The 22,144-nt window shown below is 43.2% G+C and overlaps 1 protein-coding gene across 1 annotated transcript in view; it reads left to right on the top strand.

Annotated features, from left to right (window-relative positions):
- FBP1 (fructose-bisphosphatase 1) overlaps positions 1-19,720 on the top strand; it is a 31,071-nt gene extending 11,351 nt beyond the window's left edge. The window contains exons 2-7 of the mRNA XM_055427933.2: positions 1,711-1,873; positions 4,866-4,958; positions 13,213-13,353; positions 16,348-16,485; positions 17,517-17,636; positions 19,214-19,720. Coding sequence (XP_055283908.1) covers positions 1,711-1,873; positions 4,866-4,958; positions 13,213-13,353; positions 16,348-16,485; positions 17,517-17,636; positions 19,214-19,405 — 847 coding nt within the window. The 3' untranslated portion in view covers positions 19,406-19,720. The remainder of the gene's footprint in view (positions 1-1,710; positions 1,874-4,865; positions 4,959-13,212; positions 13,354-16,347; positions 16,486-17,516; positions 17,637-19,213) is intronic.
- The last annotated feature ends 2,424 nt before the right edge of the window (positions 19,721-22,144 follow it).

The raw sequence follows: 22,144 nt of genomic DNA, 5'->3' as shown, positions 1-22,144 counted from the left end.
TGTATATGTGAAGTGTGTAATCCTCCAAGAGCCCTATGAGGCATCATTGCCCTCCATGTTCCTGAGTGAAAAGGAGAGCTCAGGGAAAGAAAGGGGCTTGTAGAGCTGAGGACTAAGCCAGGTCTCTGTCAGAAAGCCCCTATTCTTTTTCATCAATGTTGTTTGCCCTTTTGAATTAGTGATGTTTTAATGGTGGAAATGTCAAGCTAGGAAGGAGAGCGAATTGGTGCCAGTAGGGCTGTTGAGGGAGATGGAGGCCAATGAGTGGTTGGGTCCAGCCAGGCCCTGGTTCAGCCCAGGATTTGGCTGCCTTCCTTCTTCATCAACATCAGCCTCACAATTGAAGTGAGAAAGAAATTGTGTGGAAGGAGAAGCAAAACCTCAGCTGCAAGTCTGATAAATCCCTTGGTCTTTCATTCATGAAATAGGAGTGACATAAGAAAAGAAAAGGGCTCGGAGGAGGGCTGGAGGGATAAGATGATGTTTCCAGGTGGGCGGGAGTATGATACTGAAAGAGACGACACTGGAAAATGGGCTCGGTGATAACTGGAGTTACTTCCTGGAGAGAGTCAGGCCAGATGAGCCATTTGGCTGCTGGCTCAGTTTTGGCCAGACAGAGACATCCAAGTTGTGTGTAGAGAAAATGCATCTTCAGGAGTTGAAGCAGTGAATACCATGACAGTCAGTCCCCAGATAAGTGTTCCCAGCAATCTCAGCCAAGGTGCCCCTTAACACCCGCTCTCAGCTGTTTGGCGTTATCTTCAATGCTCTTACTCTTTCCCTCTCCACATCCAGCCTCTTCTCATGTTCTGTGCATCCTTCCTCAAAAACATTTCCCCTCCTTTTAGTGTTCCTATTCAACCCCAGGCTATGACAACCCTTTTCTTCCCTCATTCTAACGAGGCTCTACTTTGGACCAACTATTTGGTTTCTGGGAATTCCACAATTACTGATGTGCAGGTACCTTGCAAATAAAGTAAGGACTCGGACTTCCCACTCCCTCCAGCCCCTAGGACTCCTGTTGGAGGTTGTGAGGGTCCACCAGGAGGGGCCTGGCCTGGAAGTCAAAGTGAGCTTCTCACCTCTGCTCTGCTGCTCCAGTTTAGAGAAGGTGTCTTAGAGTGAGCTTCCTCTATAAAACGAGGTGGTAGAATCTGTCAATATTTATTTTCTTTTAGGATCTTGTCAGCTATAAAACCATAGATCCCTTGGCTTAGCTCCCATCTCAAGCTCCCTCCCACACAGAAGGTTTCTTTGCTTGCTTTGTCTCTCACCTAACTCATTGTATATTAACTCAGGCATTCAGGGGTAAAAATGGGCTTTGGTGGTGGTGAAAAAACAGTCATTTTAGGTATGAAACATATGGACATATAGTGCATAAACAGATACACTCTATCTGTAATATTAAATTTTCATGGGGGAGTATGTTAGGGGGAATTTGGGGCCATAATGAGGAAAAGGCTGAGAAACATAAATTTTGCCACAACGCTGTGCTGGTTGTCATGCTCGGCACTGGACAGGTGAGCGACAATATTGCCTTCCTTCCAGAAGCCACTCCAGATAGATAGCCATCCTTCTCATTCTCCCAAACCATGTGTCTCCTTTCATTTCTTCTAAATCTTACCAAATGCTCTCTTTTAGTGACTTTATAGTTGCACTAACATTCCGGTGTTCATGGCTTATATTTTTGTGGCTTTTTTTCCCCTCTAGCTATGGAATTGCTGGCACTACCAATGTGACGGGAGATCAAGTGAAGAAGCTGGATGTCCTCTCCAATGACCTGGTTGTTAATGTGTTAAAGTCATCTTTTGCTACCTGTGTTCTTGTGACAGAAGAAGATAAACATGCCATAATAGTAGAACCTGAGAAAAGGGTGGGTCTGCTCCTATGCTACTGAGGGTTTTAATGTAATCATTTTTCTTTCTGGCTTCATCAATAACTCCACTTGTTCAACCAAGCTGGATTCTTAAGACTCAGCCTAGATCCCTCCTGAACCACGAATCATCATTTCACAGATTCCTCCTCACTGCCATATGTCAAACTGTCCTCTCCTGGCCACACTTCACCACAGTCCATTCTGTTATCATCTCTCCTGTGTGCTCATACATGGGAGAGGCTCAAATATACTCATGTTTATCTCCACTTCTTTTAATTGTCATGTTCAAAGCTCTACAAAGTCTGTCTTCTGTTAACTACATCCTTTGCTTCATCTCCATTCACCTAGTTTCCAGTCTTCACAACCAACCTTCCTGCCAATCTAAACTGCTAGCAGTTCCTATCAGTGATTCATGCATTGGAATCCATTGGAATCTTATTAAGTTCATGCATTGGAATCCATTAGAATCTTATTAATCTTGTTACCAAACTTAGGTTGCTCAAGAATCAAATACTGAGAGAAAAAAAGTGAAAGTGAAAGTTGCTTAGTCGTGTCCGACTCTTTGCAACCCCATGGACTGTATAGTTCTCTGGGCTAGAGAACTAGGCCTGAATTCTCTGGGCCAGAATATTGGAGTGGGTAGCCTTTCCCTTCTCCAGGAGATCTTCCCAGCCCAGGGATAGAACCCAGGTCTCCTGCATTGCAGGCAGATTCTTCCCCAGCTGAGCCACAAGGGAAGCCCACTGAGAGAGAAGTGTTGGGTAAAAGGAAAGATAGCTTTATTGAGGAAACCAGTAATGTTGGGGAGAAGGTGGACTCATGTCCCAAAGAACAAACTCCCTGCTGCTGATCTAGGGGCAAAAGTTTTTAGAGGGGAGTTTCAGGGGGTTATAGTCAGAAGGAAGTAGCTGTATGCAGAACAGCACAGTTGGCTCTGACAGTCACCTTGAAACTGGTCATGTAGTGGTCTGATCAGTGTCATATTGATTGTTGTAAGTACAGCTAATCTTCAATTCCAGGGTCAGTTTGTTCCCATCTCCTTGAAGCTAGTTCTTAAAAATAATTGTGTAAGCTTAATGGTTAGTCTGGTTTTCATGTAGTTAACTTCTTCTACCTGGTGGGGGGGATTCAGTATCTGCAAAACAGCTCAAGGGATATGGCTCAGAAGAAAGAATGGAAGGTTCTTGACTTTGTTTAATGACTAAAGTATTATTTGGTCTTCCTTGATTGTTTTCCTTTGTTTTTGCATTTTCTCACTTCTATGATTAAATTTATTCTTTGGCCAAAGTGTTTTTCTACAGACAAAAGGCAGGCAGAGGACGTAGGGGTGGGGGAGAGGATCTCTCCTAAGAAAGCCCTATAGGGTCCTGCTCCATTCCAATATGATTGCTTCTTGAGGGGAGAGAGCAATTTCTATTCTTCTCTGTATCCCAACATCTGGCACAATACCTAGTGCGTTGTGGGGGATCAACAATAGATTATTGTTGAAAAAGTGAATGAAAGGGTATATCCAGATTTTGTTGAACAACAATCATATAATACTAATAATATCTTTTGAGTAGAAAAATGCAGTTATATGGCTTACTATCTTTCCCTGTTTGAGATGAATTGAGGACATGAAGGCGTATGATAAGAAAAAAGCAACAGGAGGTCAATTTAAAGAGACTGCCTGATATCCAACCTGACCTTTATAAGAGGAATGGAGAGTCACATCTGATTTGATTGTTTTATGTCACTCCTAAAATACTACTAAAGTTCATATTTTTCTCTGCTGCGTTTCTAAAGGTACTTGTCAGTTTTCGGCATGTTTATTTTAGGATTGAATTTGCTGGTTAATATTCTCTGTCAGCCCAACATCTCTGATTACAATGTACTGTAGTGATAAGCATATTCCTGTTTTCCTGATGACAGTTTCTCCTGCATTGGCCAGGAGGATTTATTAAGAGCAAGAAGCCAAGGAATCAGAGAAGTGCCTTAATTTGATGCAAAAATTTAAAAACCACATCTTAAAGTTGGAGATGGAAAATTTCCATTGATATGCTGGTAAACTGGCTCTTTATTAGAAAAAAAATCTTTTATTTGTAGCACTTGTCACTTGAAACTGTGAAATAATGTCCCATAATTGGTTTTAAGTTATCAACATGACATCACTGAAAATAGAGTTGGGAAGAGATGTTCACAACTGGCTCTTGAGAACCAATCCCAATCAGCTCCAGAGTACCACTGAAAATCCTGTCCATAGAATGAATCTTCGGCAGTTCCACTACAGTTGAGGGTTATTTCCTTTGGGAATTATAATAGGGATATGGATGAGAACTCTGTGCATTGTAACCCCAAGTGTCATCTGTAGGAACTACATGAAAATTTTCTTATAGACCTTAATGTTGAGTTTATTTCACCTAAGTTACTATATTTGTGGCTCAGACAGTAAAGAATCTGCCTGCAGTGCGGGAGACATGGTTTTGATCTCTGGGTCGGAAAGATCCACTGGAGAAAGGAATGGGTACCCACTCCAGTGTTCTTGCTTAGAGAATTCCATGGATGAATAGAGGAGCCTGGCAAGCTACAGTCCATGGGGTCACAAAGAGTCAGACACGACTGAGCAACTAAAATTTCCCTTATGAATAAAGAGAATGAAGTGACTAATCTTGTTTCTCTTCTTCCTTGACTGCCAGGAAACTCAAACCAAAATGATGATTCTTTCAAATCAATGATATAGTAACTTATTATTTAATATTTTTATTTCTCACTTTCATCTATGCCTCCTATTCTGTGTTTCTCTGCCTAATGATCTTTTGATATATATTTGTTACTATTTTCACTCTGTGTAACATCTCATACCTTCCCTGACAGAGTATAAATAAACACATTTCTTGAATTTTCCCTTAGATTCCTTCTTTTAACTTCTTAGTGTATATTCTCCATTTTGTTACAATGTATTAATTTTTAAAGCAAAGTTGTGTTAATATTTTCTTTCTTTTTTGTTCAGGGTAAATATGTGGTCTGTTTTGATCCCCTTGATGGATCATCCAACATTGACTGCCTTGTGTCCATCGGAACCATCTTTGGCATCTACAGAAAGGTAAAATGTAATGGATCGAGCAGCTGGTTTGGGATCAAAAGTAGAGTTAAGGTTGAACATCCAGTCCTGTTTCACTGTTGGTGGCACAGTCAGACTGGACATCATGAAACCCCATGAGGCTTGAAGTAGGGGGGTAGCCTATCCCTTCTTCAGTAGATCTTTCCGGCCCAGGAATCGAACCGAGGTCTCCTGCATTTCAGGAAGATTCTTTACCATCTGAGTAACCAGGGAAGCCCCAAAGTGAAAGCGTTAGTCACTCAGTTGTGTCCAACTCTTTGTGACCCCATGGACTGTAGCCTGCCCGACTCCTCTGTCCATGGAATTCTCCAGGCAAGAATACTGGAGTAAGTAGCCATTCCCTTCTCCAGGGGATCTTCCCAACCCAGGGATCAAACACAGGTCTCCCACATCACAGACAGTCTTTACCATCTGAGCCACCAGAAAAAAATAGCAAAACCCTTATTTCTCAAGTTATGACTTTTCCCAGCATTAACTGCATAGTGAAAATCTATTAAGTTGTTAAAAGAAAATGTAGGAAGAGGTAGGTGGAAAGAGATGGTGCATAGCTGTGGTACTGATAACCATGTGAATTGAGAATTGTGAGAGTGTGAGAACAATAGGGATTATATCAAAACTGTCCTTTAAATTTTCTAAATCATGTCTGCAAACTATGGTCTCCCTCAGCCAAATCCAGCCCATTGCCTGATTGCTATGGCCTGTGAACAAAATATAACTCTTTGGCATTTTTGAATGACTAAAAAGAAAATCTAAAAAATAATAATTTCATGACCTGTGACATTTATATGAAACTTAATTTTCAGTCTCCATAAATAAATTTAATGGCATATGGTCAGCTTGCTTGTTTACATGTTTCCTTTGGCTGATTTTGCACTACACAGGCAGGGTTAAGTGGTTGTGATAAGGACTGTGACAGTAAAGCCTAGAATATTTACTATCCGTTGGTTTATGGGAGGAGTTTGCTGACCCTAAACTCCTTTGCTATAAATTACAGAAAGCACACTGGTACAGCATGGGGATTCAGATTTCTGCCCTGTGTCTCTTCTACCCGCATGACCTGTGCAGGAACTCTACCTCTAAAGCCTCTCTTTCCTTCTTTTACTTTAAGTCTGTGTGTGGAAGCTGGGGGGTGGATGTTGTTGGAAGAGAGTTCAAATATACAGACAAGTGATAAATAGATGAATACCCGTGGGTCCATCATAAAACATGATGAAATCTAAAATGTGTCATCTTGTCTTCAGCCCTCTTGTTTATTTTAGAAATAAAACCTCATAGATGCCTTTGAGGCTGAGCCCTTTCCTTCATCTTAATGGACGAGGCGGCTAATTCAGCTGACCTCCGAGGTTCCTCCAACTCCCCCATTCTGGGATATAGAGGCCATAACTTAAGAACTGAGAGCGCAATTTGTGCTTTACTTTTCAAAGTGACTTGTTGTCTAGTATTGCACATAATCTCCTTTCAAACATGGAAAGTAGGACCACCATGGGACAGTTTTCTTTTGTTACTGAAATAAATTTTGCATTTGTCTTGGCTGGGAGGCAGTTTAAGTAATTGAAGGTTCTAATGCTCATACCAGAAAGACAAAGGCGGGAATTAATCTACCTTTCAAGTCATACCATGAAATATTCCATTCTTGGTATAGATATGCAGGCATGTAATTTTACCTGCAAGGTATCAGATCTAAATATTATAGTATAGCAAGAGAGCATTGTTACAAAATTCTTCATACAGAGATAAGACTTTTGGTTAATGACTCAATCAAAGCTAAATCAGCATTAACATTTGCCAGCCCCAGTTTCTGCCTCAACCGCCCTCCCCCAGTAAAGACTCTTTTAATGGAAAAAAAAATTGGGAAACTGACACTATCAACTAAAAAAAATAAAATCAGCTTGCAACAGCAACTTGAATTACAAATGCTAGAACAACTCAACAATGCATCTCCACACTCTTTTCAATAAACCTGAAGTGACTGTCTTAAAGACTGAGAGAGGTGATGAGTGTCACATTGCCTTTAACTCATTTCAGTTTTCAAAAGCCTTATTGATTGTTTGAAGCCATTTGAGAGCTTACAGGGCATAAATACTGAAATGTCTGATGTTTTAAAGGAGACCTCTCCTGCTTTCTGCAGAGCTAGTTCTGGGCTGGAATTCAGCTCCCTGGTGCACCCACTCAGTGGCATAAGATCAGTTGGTAACTGGAATCCAGCAACAGTGAGCTGGTCTTGCCCACAAGATGCCTGGGAACAGGCTCCAAAGGGATCTCTTAGGGCCTGTGGTCCTGTGTTTCTATGAAGTTCCTGCCATGGCACCTCCAGAAGTGTCACCCTGCCTCTGGGTGGAGATATTCAGAAGGGGTAGAATTTTCCTGAGGTGTTGAATGAGTGTCCAAATATTGAATAAAAATCTGTCTCCCTGTTGCTCATAATGGCCTTTTGTATCATTAGAAAATAAGATTCTTTTACATGCTTGGAAATGGCTTTTTTCCCCTTCTCTCTCTTTCTTTTGAAGCTTGCGAACACTTCAGTCGTGTTCAACTCTTTGCGACCCTATGGACTGTATCCCATCAGGGTGCTCTGCCCATAGAATTCTCCAGGCAAGAATACTGGAGTGGGTTGCCATTTCCTTCTCCAGGGGATCTTCCTGACCCAGGGATCAAACCCAAGACTCTTTCAAGTCTCCTGCATTGGCAGGAGGGTTCTTTACCACTAGCACCACCTGGAAAGCCCTTTCTTTTAAATCTTAAGTTAAATATCTTTCATGTGAGATGATTTTTCGACCTCTCTCTAGTGTGCTTACCCTCTTGAATACATTCTAATTTTGAATATCCGTTAAAAATATCCAGTCCCCAAAACTAAAAGCAGAGTTTCAAAAGTGCTCTAGCAGCTTCAGAATCCAATTCATTTCCCTTAACTGGACACAGAGAGACTTAATAGCCATATGAAATATGGCTTCTTGACATTGACACTAGGTTTGTGAGACCTTGGGCAATATAACCTCTTGTTTCCTTATCCATAAGGAGAAGATATTGAAAATTAAGCATAATAACAATGAAAATAGTGCCTGGCACATAAAAAGTGCTCAATAAATAGTAGTCATGAATATTACTTGTTTTTTCTATTAATATTCAGCACACAGTTTCACAGCTCAAACCAACTTAAAGAAGGAAAGGAAGGAGGGAAGGGAAAGGAAAATGATTGGTGTATGTAACTAGAAAGTCCACTAGCTGTTTTCACGGACTCAGACACTCACATAACGGGACACTTTCTATCTCTGTAGCTCCCTCCTTTCTGGTAGAAGAATAGCTCCTGGTAGGTCTGGGCTCACATTCAATCCTTTCAGTGACTCAAACAGAAGATGCATAAAGACGTTACTGATGGTCCAGTGGTTAAGAATTCACCTGCCAGTACAGAGGACATGGGTTCTATCCCTGGTCCTGGAAGATTCCACAGGTACAGGGCAACTAAGCCCATGTGCTACAACTACAAAGCCTGCACTCTAGAGCCCGGATGCCCTAGAGCCCACAGCATTGAGCCTACACGCTGCAACTACTGAAGCCTGTGCACCTAAAGACTGTGCTCCTCAACAAGAGAAGCCACTGCAGTGAGAAGCCCATGCACCACAAAGGAAGAGTAGCCTCCGCTTGTTGCAACTAGAGAAAGCCTGCATGCAGCAATGATGACCCATCACAGCCAAAAATAAATAGATAAATAAGTAAAAAAAAGATGGAAACCTCTTTTCCAACAATTTCAACAGGAATTTCACCTCATCAGCACTGCTTGGCTTGACTTGAGTCATGAGTCCATCTCTCAACCAGTCACTGTGGCCTAAGGCATGCAGTGATCTGACTGGTCAAGTCAGGGTCATGTGCCCACCGTTGGAGCTAAGAGTGAGGGGGACAGTATCTTAAGGAAGATTAAAGTTCAGTTGTCAGCAGAAGAGTGAAGCGTACTGGCCAGGCAAAACCAGCTGATGTTCACTCCAATTATACACGCCTTGAAAGCAGGGACCTCATTTTATATATTTGTTTTGTGCGCTAGGTTGTACAGTAGTGAGTAATATTGGCTGAGTTACTGGAGATGCTGCCAAATGCCCTATGAGAACTTCTAGGGAGGGTTGGGTTGTCCCTCTGTGGGAAGACTGTCTGATGACCTGAAAGCCCCACACCACTTCTGCCTGACTTTCTCCTCTGCCACCTCAAGTCTCCAGAATCCATGGTGTCTGTCATGCTCTATATGGAGTGGCATGGTTAAAACAAAGCAATACCTGCAGCAGGTGGTGGCTTGTGATAAGTAGAAAAAGGTAGGGTTCAGAGGCTTTATAAGTTTTGCCAAGCTTTATGCACATTGGTCTGTGAGCATCCACATGAGATTGTAATAGGTTCTTTTTGAACAAAGGCATTCATTGTTGGGAGTTTGGAGGAGGTTGGACATTAGAAAGGGGTTTGGGCTAGAAAAAAGTTCCTCCAACTCCATGACTAGATGGAATTAGTTTGTCATTCTTTTGAGCATATGGATCACAGATAATGTTCAGTTCAGGTCAGATCAGTTGCTCAGTTGTGTCCGACTCTTTGCAACCCCATGAAGCAAAGCACGACTCAAACTTATGTCCATCAAGTCGGTGATGCCATCCAGCCATCTCATCCTTTGTCACCTCCTTCTCCTCCTGCCCCCAATCCCTCCCAGCATCAGGGTCTTTTCCAATGAGTCAACTCTTCCCATGAGGTGGCCAAAGTATTGGAGTTTCAGCTTTAGCATCAGTCCTTCCAATTAACACCCAGGACTGATCTCCTTTAGGATGGACTGGTTGGATCTCCTTGCAGTCCAAGGGACTCTCAAGAGTCTTCTCCAACACCACAGTTCAAAAGCATCAATTCTTCGGTGCTCAGCTTTCTTCACCATCCAACTCTCACATCTATACATGATCACTGGAAAAACCATATCCTTGACTAGATGGACCTTTGTTGGCAAAGTTATGTCTCTGCTTTTTAATATGCTATCTAGGTTGGTCATAACTTTCCTTCCAAGGAGTAAGCATCTTTTAATTTCATGGCTGCAATCACCATCTGCAGTGATTTCGGAGCCCCAAAAAATAAAGTCTGACACTGCTTCCACTGTTTCCCCATCTATTTCCCATGAAGTGTGGGACCAGATGCCATGATCTTTGTTTTCTGAATGTTGAGCTTTAAGCCAAGTTTTTCACTCTCCTCTTTTACTTTCATCAAGAGGCTTTTTAGTTCCTCTTCACTTTCTGTCATAAGGGTGGTGTCATCTGCATATCTGAGGTTATTGATATTTTTCCTGGCAGTCTTGATTCCAGCTTGTGCTTCATCCAGCCCACCATTTCTCATGATGTACTCTGCATATAAATTAAATAAGCAGGGTGACAATATACAGCCTTGACGCACTCCTTTTCCTATTTGGAACCAGTCTGTTGTTCCGTGTCCAGTTCTAACTTTTGCTTCCTGACCTGCATATAGGTTTCTCAAGAGGCAGGTCAGGTGGTCTGGTATTCCCATCTCTTTCAGAATTTTCCACAGTTCGTTGTGATCCACACAGTCAAAGACTTTGGCATAGTCAATGAAGCAGAAATAGATGTTTTCTTGGAACTCTCTTGCTTTTCCATGATCCAGCGGATGTTGGCAATTTGATCTCTGGCTCCTCTGCCTTTTCTAAAACCAGCTGAAACATGTGGAAGTTCACGGTTCATATATTGCTGAAGCCTGGCTTGGAGAATTTTGAGCATGACTTTACTAGCGTGTGAGATGAGTGCAATTGTGCAGTAGTTTGAACATTCTTTGGCATTGCCTTTCTTTGGAATTGAAATGAAAACTGACATTTTCCAGTCCTGTGGCCACTGCTGAATTTTCCAAATTTGCTGGCATATTGAATGCAATACTTTCACAGCATCATCTTTCAGGATTTGAAATAGCTCAACTGGAATTCCATCACCTCCACTATACCAAGGGAACATTTCATGCAAAGATGGGCTCGATAAAGGACAGAAATTGTATGGACCTAACAGATGCAGAAGATATTAAGAAGAGTTGGCAAGAATACACAGAAGAACTGTACTAAAAAGATCTTCATGACCCAGATAATCACAATGGTGTGATCACTCACCTAGAGCCAGTCATCCTGGAATGTGAAGTCAAGGGGGCCTAAGAAAGCATCACTAGATAAGGTTACCATTTCTTTTTTCACACAAGGAAGTTGAAGGGTTGAGATTGGTGACAGTATCTCGGGGGAAAGTGGTTCATTTAAAAAAAAAAAATTTTTTTTTAAATTTTTGGCTGCGCTGGGTCTTCATTGTTGTGAGAGGGCTTTCTCTAGTTGCAGCGAGTAGAGGCTACTCTCTGGTTGTGGTGCTCTTGCTTCTCATTGCAGTGATTTTTCTTGTGGCACATGGGCTTAGTTGCTGTGAGGCATATGGACTCTTCCCGAACCAGGAACTGAACCCATAGCCCCATCATTGGCAGACAGATTCTTAACCAATGGACCAGCTGGGAAATACAAGTTTGTTCTTTCTTGTGCCACAGGCAGACATGGATGATTCTGGACGAGGTGACTCTCTGAGGGACTTTTCTTGGTAGAGAACTGACTACTCCAAGCCTCCAGGGGCTTCTAGCCAGCTTATCTGTTTACATACTGACTTTGTTCTATTTTGTGCTGAACTTGCAGGGTTAAGTAGTTATGACAGAGGAGATGTTTAGAGCCTGGCTGTTTCCTTCTCACTATATCACTGGTTTTGAAGGAAGTCGATTCCTCTTTCAAGGTTGCACACTGGCAAATTTGGAGTTTGAGAAGACAACTCAAATATTTGATACTGTGTTTAGTCTGTGTTTAGCTGTACTGCACTACCCTGTGAATACAAACCAAACTAAATAAAATAACTTGGCCCAACCCAACCAGCCAAGAAACCAACCAACCATCTAGATGAAAACTATTAAACATAAAGGTTGGAGATAGGAGAAAAAAATGAAAGAGGTGATTTTTTTGTGACTCTTTCTTTTACATGAGTAGTTCTTAAGCTTCAGTGCGAGAGTGAGTCACCCATGGTGCATGGTAAAATGCAGATTCCCAGGAAAATCTGACTTAGTAAGTTTAGGTTGCAGGCCCAGAATTGCATTTTAAATACATATCTCAAGTGATTCTGAGGTACATGGACTCTGGGCCACGCATTCAAAAGTTATAGGAAAAATTACCAGAAATGTGTTTGCAGAGGTGACCTCCATCTCCAGTATCATGATGTGAATTCCCTTATTTATCCTCAGGCCTTAGAATCTGTGGTTGGGGAAGGAATAAATGAAATTTGCAGAAACTGCTCATTTTCATTTCTGTTTAAATTCAAGTAGAGAATTTTCAAGCAGAAAGATTTGTTTGAGGCTGTTTTGAGGACTGTAGAAGCCAGTTGTTAAGAAGATAATTATTAGTGACCACTGCTTAGGAGCCATGCCCTTAAGTTGTTCCTTTCCTGAGTATTAGGGAGCAAACTGAGGCACTGACCCAGTGGGCTGTGTTTTTAATGAAAAACAAAGGAGATTAGAGTAGATGTCATGTTCTAAGTGTAAGTATTGTTTTGTTAAATTTTTGTAGTTGTATTGGTACTGGTTGTGATATAAAATGTGTTTTTTACTGTGGGTCATGGTTAAAAACATGGAGAGCGTTGTCCTGCATGGTAATGACCCTGGAGAGGTAGTCTCAGTGTCTGTATTTCTGAGAACTTCTTTGTGTGACTATGGAGCATGTTGCTCACTGGAGTATGTGCCATGACTGGCAGGAGCTCAGGAAATTGATTTCCTCGCCAGACTGGTAGCCGTGCAGCCCAGTTTTAATTTGTTTAAATAAAGATAGAGTAGGCAAGGGAAAGACATTGATGCCTGTAATAAGATTAAATTAGTGGGCGCTGGCATGGAGGCATGCTCTTTTTTTGAGAGTGATAATGGAGAAATGAAGGAATATCAAATTAGTAAGATTGAAGGAGGACTCAGATTGGAAAGATGGATCCAGATGCAGGAAATTTGGGTTTTGGTGGGAAGGTCGCTGTGGTAATATAATCAGGATATGACTGGTGTGTGGAGGAAGCGCTCCTCCCTGCCCCCGTACCCCCCCCCATCCAGGAAGATGCCCTATTTCATTAGGAGAGCACCTTGATAATGCATCTTGCTAAGGGAGGAACTGCAAAAAGAACCACAAAACAGAACAAAGCAAAAATGTATTTTGTTTTCTTTCTTGTCCTAGATTTCAAACGATGACCCTTCTGAGAAGGACGCTCTGCAGCCAGGCCGGAACCTGGTGGCTGCTGGCTATGCGCTCTATGGCAGTGCCACCATGTTGGTCCTGGCCATGGCGAATGGAGTCAACTGCTTCATGCTGGACCCGGTGAGAGATCCTGGAGTGGGGGGCGAAGTTAGGTGTTTGGCTGGTGGCTGTGAGTGTCTGTTGTGTGTGTGGTGGTGGGAGTCAGTTCCTAAAGGTGGAAGATGAGGCCCATGGAGGGACAGAGATGATGGGGTGGGGAAGAGGGGTAGAGAGATGGATGGACCATATGTGTACATCATAAGATTACTGAGGTGACAAATGGTGTCTGTCCAGAGCTCAAGAGGGAGTCTTTGTTTCACAATGAATTCTTTAGGGCGGACATTACTGAGCTGACTCAGATGCCTGCTGGGCTGGGCAGGCCACACGAATGAGTGGAGTGTGCTGGGGCAGGATGGCGGGTGCTCTGATGGGCAGTGGGGGGTGGCAGGGAACTGGGGAGGTACAGTGGTTGTTACTCCTTGGGAATAGTGGCTCACTCTTCCACGGCTTCCAGTGTTTCAAGAAACACTGGATTTTTAGAAAATGTTAGGTTTCTGGATGTGTCAAACACTGTGCTAGCCAACTAAAGCACGTTTATAGACCAGATGGGGCCCATAGATGGTCTGTTTGCTACCCACTTTCTCCGTTACCAGTTTATTTTCCTGAGGTGAATGGGTGTCCCAACTGAAGCAGTAGACCACCTCATTTCTTTAAAATTAGCTCCCAGATTCATTTGATGTACATTGCAACATCAAATGAAATGCAAGCTTCAGTGCATGCAAAGCTTCAGTGAACCTTTGTGGTTTTGAAAGGCTTTGACAAGCTCGAGGAAGTGAAAATAAGGAAATGAGGATAATTTCTTAGTCGACCTTGTAGAGGAAACTCCCTCATGAAGAGGAGCCCAAGGTGCCATGAAAAATATTCATTAGCAATTTTAATTTGAGGATAATTTCTTCCATATGTCTATTAATTAGGGTTGTTTATTTACTCTGTTAGATGACAGGTTTAACAGAGCAGATAAACCAGGCAAAGAACTCTCTTTAAATACTTTGCCCAATTAAACCCACCGTTGATATGGACTCCATAGAATCATCTTCAGTAGGTATGCCTTTGGTCCAGTGTCCCAAGGGAAAAAGAATTGAGTTTATAAATACCTTTCAGTTTTAGAAATGCCCTCAGATAACATTTAATGAAGTGCTTTATTTATTTGGTGCATTTTGCTGACAAACTGAACACTAGGTACCATTACTTACTGGAATCCTGTGAGGAGCAGGCTGCTGGTGGTGGGGCCTCAGGGTTTGTGGGTGGCAGGTCATAGAAATTGGAACGCAGGCTGCCTTTGTCCCTGCACTGTTGCACAACTGAACTTTGGCTCCTTGGCACACTGGTACTTAACAAATAAACAAGGGTAGGGAAATAGCACTAGTTCAAGCCTCCAAAGGCCGTTATTTCAGGGGAAAACAGTGGCAGACCCAGAGCAAGTTCACACTGACCCCAGGGATCAGTTTCCGAAATCACTGATGTTTGTGAATTTATCCTCTTGCTGGGCATTTACCTCTTCCCCAGACATTCTTCTGGTGACTTCTCTATTACCTTTGAACTGATGGAAACATTAACTCTCTTCTTGTTTCAAGATTGCAGACGTTATGTCCAGGAGTAAGTTTCTGTGTGTTTCATAGTCTCTTGCTGTCCTCATGCCTAATGTCCACTCAGTGTTCGGAAGAACCATGCAGGCTGGCTGCCCTCCTTCCTGCTGGCTGCCCTCCCCATCACTGATAAAGCCTCTGCTCCCCATGCCTGTGGAGTGCGGGTTGGGGGAGGGGCGAGTCTCTGATCAGCATAGCTCTTTCATTTCATTTTGGCTGACAATTTCCGCTAAAAAGATTGCAACAGCTTTATGTGCCTCTCTAGTAAGTTTTAAAGTATGAAAGGCTTTTCAGTCTCTTTTCTTCGTGTACAAGAGACTCACCCCCTCCATGGGTAGGATGCTCTGGCCAGGTACCAGGGTGAGGTGTCTGTAAAGCATGGCTTTATGAGCACTTGTGCATTGGCTTCATTTTCTAGACTTTCACCAAAACAAAAAAATCATAAAGAAAAAAAAAAAGAATCACTCTCAATGGTACCTTTCAGTGACCACTGTTAATTCTCATCTCTTTTCTCTCCCTACACTCCTCTCTCCCCACCTCCCTTCCTCTCTGCTTCCAGTGTGCTCCATATTGGCAGGAACCGAGCTTCAGTATGGGAATAAGTGGCTGGAGAGAGATGTGTCCATGGCAGGGCCTCCCTTCTTAACTTGCTTCTCTCTGGAGCAACTTCCTTCTCAGATGGGTAGAGTCTCAGTCACTCTCTCATCAGGGACATGGAGAAGCCCCAAACAGTCCAGAACTCCAGTAGTGTTGTGACATTGTCTTCCCAAATTCAAATCTCCAAAATGGCAACCCACTCCAGTATTCTTGCTTGGAGAATCCTATAGACAGAGGAGCCTGGCAGGCTACAGTCCATAGAGTCTCAAAGAGTCAGACGTGACTGAAGTGACTTAACGTTAACATTGAAGAATCTAAGCCCTAAAGGCATCAGCTTAGTGCTGGGACTTTGCGGAAGCTTGAGTTCTGAGAAACAGTCTTCAGATCAGTGAGCAAAGGCATCAGAAGTTATACAGGCGGTGAACTCAGGGTACTCAGGGAAAATGACATCAAGACAGAAACAAAAACTGGAAAGCTAAGATAAGAGCATCTGTGAACACTGGGTGCCCATCTCCTCTCCTGATATCCTAGCTCTAGCCTGCACCATTTTTTCCCCCACAAAGGCACACCTGTCCCAGGCCAAGGATTTCCCTTGCTGGTAATCATTTCACAACATACACAAATATGGAAGCGTTATGTTGTATACCTGAGACTAACATAATGTTATGTCAGTTACACCTCAGCTGAAAAAACAAAATCCAAGCTCTTTGTACTGAAGCACAGGTGTGACCTCGGGCCTCGAGCCCCCCATCCCCCCAACCCGATCTGCAAGTCTCTCCTGTAGGCCTGGAGGAGACGGCCTCACCTCTCCACTTTCCTTTCTGTTTCATAGGCCATTGGAGAGTTCATTTTGGTGGACAGGGATGTGAAGATCAAAAAGAAAGGGAGCATCTACAGCCTCAATGAGGGCTATGCAAAGGACTTTGATCCTGCCCTCACCGAGTATGTCCAGAGGAAGAAGTTCCCCCCAGTAAGTGAGGGCTGGGGGTGGTGGGTGGTGGGAATGGCCCCTGAGCTTTGCAGAAACGTGTTGATTCATGATTTATCCTTGAGAGGAAAAGTGGGGGATGGGGTGGAAGTAAGTGGACTCCACTGTGCACTGACCCCTGTGGTTAAGTTCCCACTCAGGTACTGGGGACTGGAAACCCCATCCTGGGACATCACCCCCTTGTCACGTTCTCTTGACCGAAGAAAATCAGGATGATCATGTCAGCCACGTGAATGACGTCATGGCAATGAATGTCATGGCAATGTTCACTTCTGGGGTCTGTGATTTCAGTTGGTCCAAACGTGATTCTTGCACCCCAGGCCCCTGCCCCATGGCACTGGATGGATTTCTGTGTCCTCTCTAGAGTAAGCATCCACTGTGGTATCTCTCTAAAGAAGTTACAGATCACTGAAAACAAAGAGAAGAAATGGCTGGTCCTATGTGGGAAAATCCAATTTTGTCCTATTCTAGCTTGACACCACTAGAGGCTGCTATGTTCTCAGGATGAAGCCCAAATGCTATTAGTATGGCACTTGGGGCCCTCAGAGCTGACTCCCAGGCTCTCTCTCCAGCTTTATCATCTCTCCTTCCACCTCTCCCTAGAGATGCCCTCTGCCCCAGCAGCACCAGGTTCCTCCCTGGGTCCAAGGCAGACAGCTTCTTCTTTGCCTGAGTAGTTCCCGCTCCTGTGAGATGCAAACCTCACCCTTGTCCCTGCTGCTCAGCTCCACAGAATCCTTCCTCCCGCCAGATCCTGCTAAATGCCTGTCCCACCTCAGAGCCTGAATCTTCCCCATTCTGCTCAGGGCCTCCTTGGGTAAGCTGAGCTACTATGAGATGTAAGAGGCTGTCTCCATTATTCTCATTTTCTGCTTCTTGGGAACAGATTTTCATCACTAAATACACACCTCAAAAAAGGTGCTCAGTTTGATTGCTGAACTGAATAAGCGTAGAGGACAGAAAGAATACTCTCTATTCTATAACCCTAATTACTGCTGGTCTTCACCTTATAGGACAACTCAGCCCCCTATGGCGCCAGGTACGTGGGCTCCATGGTAGCTGATGTACACCGCACCCTAGTCTATGGAGGGATCTTTATGTATCCAGCTAACAAGAAAAGTCCCAATGGAAAGGTAAATAAATCCCCTAAGAGTGGTGGAGCAGCAGTAGATTTCATTTGCAGCCTAGGGGATTTGAATGAGGAAGAAAGAAGGGTCATGGAAGCTGTTATGCTCTGCAGTAGGGTGCAAAGGATGTCTATGGCATATTGTTTTCTAGATTAAAGGCTGTCCTGGTTAATGTCAGATGATATCACGTAAAAATGATCTCTTAAGAGTCCTTCTGTTGCTAAAGATAAGTAAAGATGTTATGGTCAGAGGGGACTGAAAGTGCTTAGTGCTTCCAGTGGGTATGTGGTTTGGCTTGGACAAAATGAATTCCATTCATAAAGTGAAATGAAACAGTCCAACCTCATTACCAAGGCAGCAAATCACATATGTATCCCACACAGAGGTTTTCTTTGATTGCTTTTTCAAAAGGCAGAAAATTGAAATAACTTAGTGAGCTGACATTTGCTGCTTGGAAAATGATACCTTTCTATAGAAGGAAAGAATCTCTGGGGACACCTAGAGCTTTCAGGTGAGCTGTTACTGATGCATTGGTCTCATGCCCACAGGCTTCCTGGAAGTCATGGGATGGGCTGTGCTTGCTCATGCTAGTGAAAGGATGTCCCACTTTTCTCCTACACAGAGGGGTCAGTGTGTTTGCTTCTCAAGTAGTGTCCTTTTGTTCCCCCTGCTTTTTTTTAATATGAGAGAAGGAACAACAATCCCCATAAGATAGTTGTAAATTGATGTATTTCAGATATGATCAGATCTCTGTTTATGGCATGTGGCGTCCAGTTCACTAAGGATGTTCTTATTTACTTAAAACACCACTCTTGTCATAGCCCCCTCTGACATCCCAACCTATGTGATCAGCCTGCTTTATAGCACTTTTCTCTAATGCCTCAAAAACTTGTTCCTTAATGTAAATATTGAGGTTCCTCCCCTCTTTTTATTTTCAGTTTTGCAGATCTGACCCTGACACCTGTATGGAAATAGAGTCAGGAAACACCTGCAAAAAGCTGTCTACTCAGTAGGCAGACTGCATGAAAATGCATACAATAAAAAAGTTAATATTTAAAAGTAAATGCCAAGATGTATAGCATACTAAATCCCAACCCTTGAGCCTTAGGAGAATTGTAAAAGGAATGTGTACAGAGTTGCAAACAATATTATACTGTTTGGAGGAGCCTGTCTGCTTTCCAGATGTCTGCAGCCAGACACTGCCATGGACTTTAAATGCTTTTAGAATAGGCAAAGGTCCATCCAAAACACACACAGACTCACTCATTAGGTCCCGTCTCGGGCTATAAAGAGAAGGGAACCATCGGTTCTGCCAAAATGTCATTCAGTCCTGAGTCCAGGTGGTCTGCCTCACATGCATCAGGCAATCTATTGCTGGTTCTTGATGGACGGTTTAACTTAACCAAATGATTAAATTAACCATTCAGCCTTAGACACAACCTCATGGGGGAGCTTTTACAACCTCACGGAAGGTAAGGGAAAGTATCAGTTACCTTGGATCGACTGTGCACTACTTTGCTATGGAACAAATCTCTTTTCTGTGTAATATGTTCTGGTGTGAGGATGCTGCTCTTGTTTTCCAGCTGAGACTACTGTATGAGTGTAACCCCATGGCCTATGTCATAGAGAAGGCAGGAGGAATGGCTACCACCGGGAAGGAAGCTGTGCTGGACATTGTTCCCACTGACATCCATCAGAGGGCGCCCATCATCTTGGGGTCTCCTGAAGATGTGACTGAGTTCCTGGAGATATATAAGAAACACGCTGCCAAATAAAGAGTGGGCCTTGCCCACACCAAGTGAAATTGCCTTTTATCTGGACCTTTTATCTCACATAGTGTTACCACATTCCGACTGTTCACCATACATTCCTAGTCATAGAAATAAAAAGTGTGACTGTTTTCACTATCAAATGCTCTGTAATGCACTGCTGCTGCTGCTGCTGCTGCTAAGTCACTTCAGTCGTGTCCGACTCTGTGTGACCCCATAGACGGAAGCCCACCAGGCTCCCCCTTCCCTGGGATTCTCCAGGCAAGAACACTGGAGTGGGTTGCCATTTCTTTCTCCAATGTACTACCTAACCAAAATGCTAAATCAGTAATGCTACAGATGGTCAAGATATTCTGAGTGGATAGAGAAGAAATAAATATATCCGTCCTTTTTCTTAAAAAAAAGTCTTCATTGTTTTGTCCCAAATAATAGTAATAATGATAGCTAATGCCTATAACATTAGATAACTCATTTAATCTTCACAATGACTTTATGAATTAGGTACTATGAATAACCCATTTCACAGATTATGAGATAGAGGCCTGAGTAAAGTGAAGTGAAAGTTGCTCAGTCATGTCCGACTCTTAGCGACCCCATGGACTATACAGTCCATGGAAATCTCAAGGTCAGAATACTGGAGTGGGTAGCCTTCCCCATCTCCAGGGGATCTTCCCAATCCAGGGATAGACCCAGGTCTCCTGCATTGCAGGTAGATTCTTTACCAGCTGAGCCACAAGGGAAGCCCAAGAGAACTGGAGTGGGTAACCCCTTCTCCAGCGGATCTTCCTGACGCAGGAATCAAACTGGCATCTCCTGCATTGCAGGTAGATTCTTTACCAACTGAGCTATCAGAGAAGCCCAGAGTACCGAGAGATGAGGTCATCTGCCCAAGGTCTCTAGCCAACAAGCAAATGAGCTGGGTTACGAACCCAAGCAATCTGGATATTGAACTCGGAGTTACCACATCAGTTCTCCTATGTGTTCTTTTCTGGGTGTGCAGAACAAACCCGAGTAAGGTTGTTTAAGCCCTCCTTGGAACTGGAGAATTGATAAGTTAGTGGTGGTACCTAATGAGATCTAGGACCTCTTGGCCTCCTGAATCTGGGTGTAACCATCCAAGTCACAAATGAAGGTTTATGTTATTACTCAGTGATAAGTTTTCTATAAAAACGTAGCACTTCATTGAATTAACATATATAATAACTTCTAAGGTTTAATTCCATAAACAAAAAGATTCATCATAAAAAGATTTAAAGAAACAATTTGTTGCAAACAAGTATGTTTCTGCTAGGCTTTCCATAAAAATAGTTCCTCCCTTAGCAGACCCTGGTTCTTTTTGTACTAGAGTTCCAAGGTTATAGCATGTTACACCACATGTTAAGAAATATCTGGACTTTCTTAAGCCCCACGTTTATTAAGATTTTGCCAATGGAATGTAGGTGGAAATAATGCATATTAATTTTAGTTTGAAAACCCAATGAATAATTCTTCATCCACTCTTTTACCTTCCATGCATTAAATGTTGTGTGTTTCAATGACAGTATGACGACGACAGGACAAAAGTCTGAGTGCCTGAGTCACTGTTCTGTCACAAAAGTGTCTTTTCAAATCAGTCAGTTCTTCACATCAGGTGGCCAAAATATTGGCGTTTCAGCTTCAGCATCAGTCCTTCCAATGGATATTCAGGACTGATTTCCTTTAGGATTGACTGGTTGGATCTCCTTGCAGTCCAAGGGACTCTCAAGAGTCTTCTCCAACACCACAGTTCAAAAGCATCAATTCTTTGGTGCTCAGCTTGCTTTATAGTCCAACTCTCACATCTGTACACCACTACTGGAAAAACCATAGCTTTGACTAGACGGACCTTTGTTGGCAAAATAGCGTCTCTGCTTTTTAATATGCTATCTAGGTTGGTCAGGGGCTTCCCTGGTGGCTCAGAGGTTAAAGCGTCTGCCTCCAACGCAGGAGACCCGGGTTCAATCCCTGGGTTTGATCCCTGGGTTGGGAAGATCCCCTGGAGAAGGAAATGGCAACCCACTCCAATTTTCTTGCCTGGAGAATCCCATGGTCAGAGGAGCCTGGTAGGCTAGAGTCTATGGGGTCACAAAAAGTCAGACACAACTAAGCGACTTCACTTTCACTTTCTTTCTAGGTTGGTCATAACTTTTCTTCCAAGGAGCAAGTGTCTTTTACTTTCATGGCTGCAGTCATCATCTGCAGTGATTTTGGAGCCCAAGAAAATAAAGTCTGCCACTGTTTCCATATCTATTTGCCATGAGTGTTGGGACCGGATGCCATCACCTTCGTTTTTTGGATGCTGAGTTTTAAGCCAGCTTTTTCACTCTCCTCTTTCACTTTCATCAGTTCAGTTCAGTTCAGTTCAGTCGCTCAGTCGTGTCCGACTCTCCGCGACCCCATGAATCACAGCACGCCAGGCCTCCCTGTCCATCACCAACTCCCGGAGTACACTCAAACTCATGTCCACAGAGTTGGTGATGCCATCCAGCCATCTCATTCTCCGTCGTCCCCTTCTCCTCCTGCCCCCAACCTTTCCCAGCATCAGAGTCTTTTCCAGTGAGTCAACTCGTCGCATGAGGTGGCCAAAGTATTGGAGTTTCAGCTTTAGCATCAGTCCCTCCAATGAACATCCAGGATTGATCTCCTTTAGAATGGACTGGTTGGATCTCCTTGCAGTATAAGGGACTCTCAAGAGTCTTCTCCAGCACCACAGTTCAAAAGCATCGA

The sequence above is a fragment of the Moschus berezovskii genome, chromosome 7 (genome assembly GCF_049115385.1).
Source record: "Moschus berezovskii isolate FMDL1 chromosome 7, NW_MosBer_1.0, whole genome shotgun sequence".
Taxonomy (NCBI): domain Eukaryota; kingdom Metazoa; phylum Chordata; class Mammalia; order Artiodactyla; family Moschidae; genus Moschus; species Moschus berezovskii.
The sequence above is the reverse complement of the archived record's forward strand: the minus strand, read 5'-3'. Positions and strand labels throughout refer to the sequence as shown.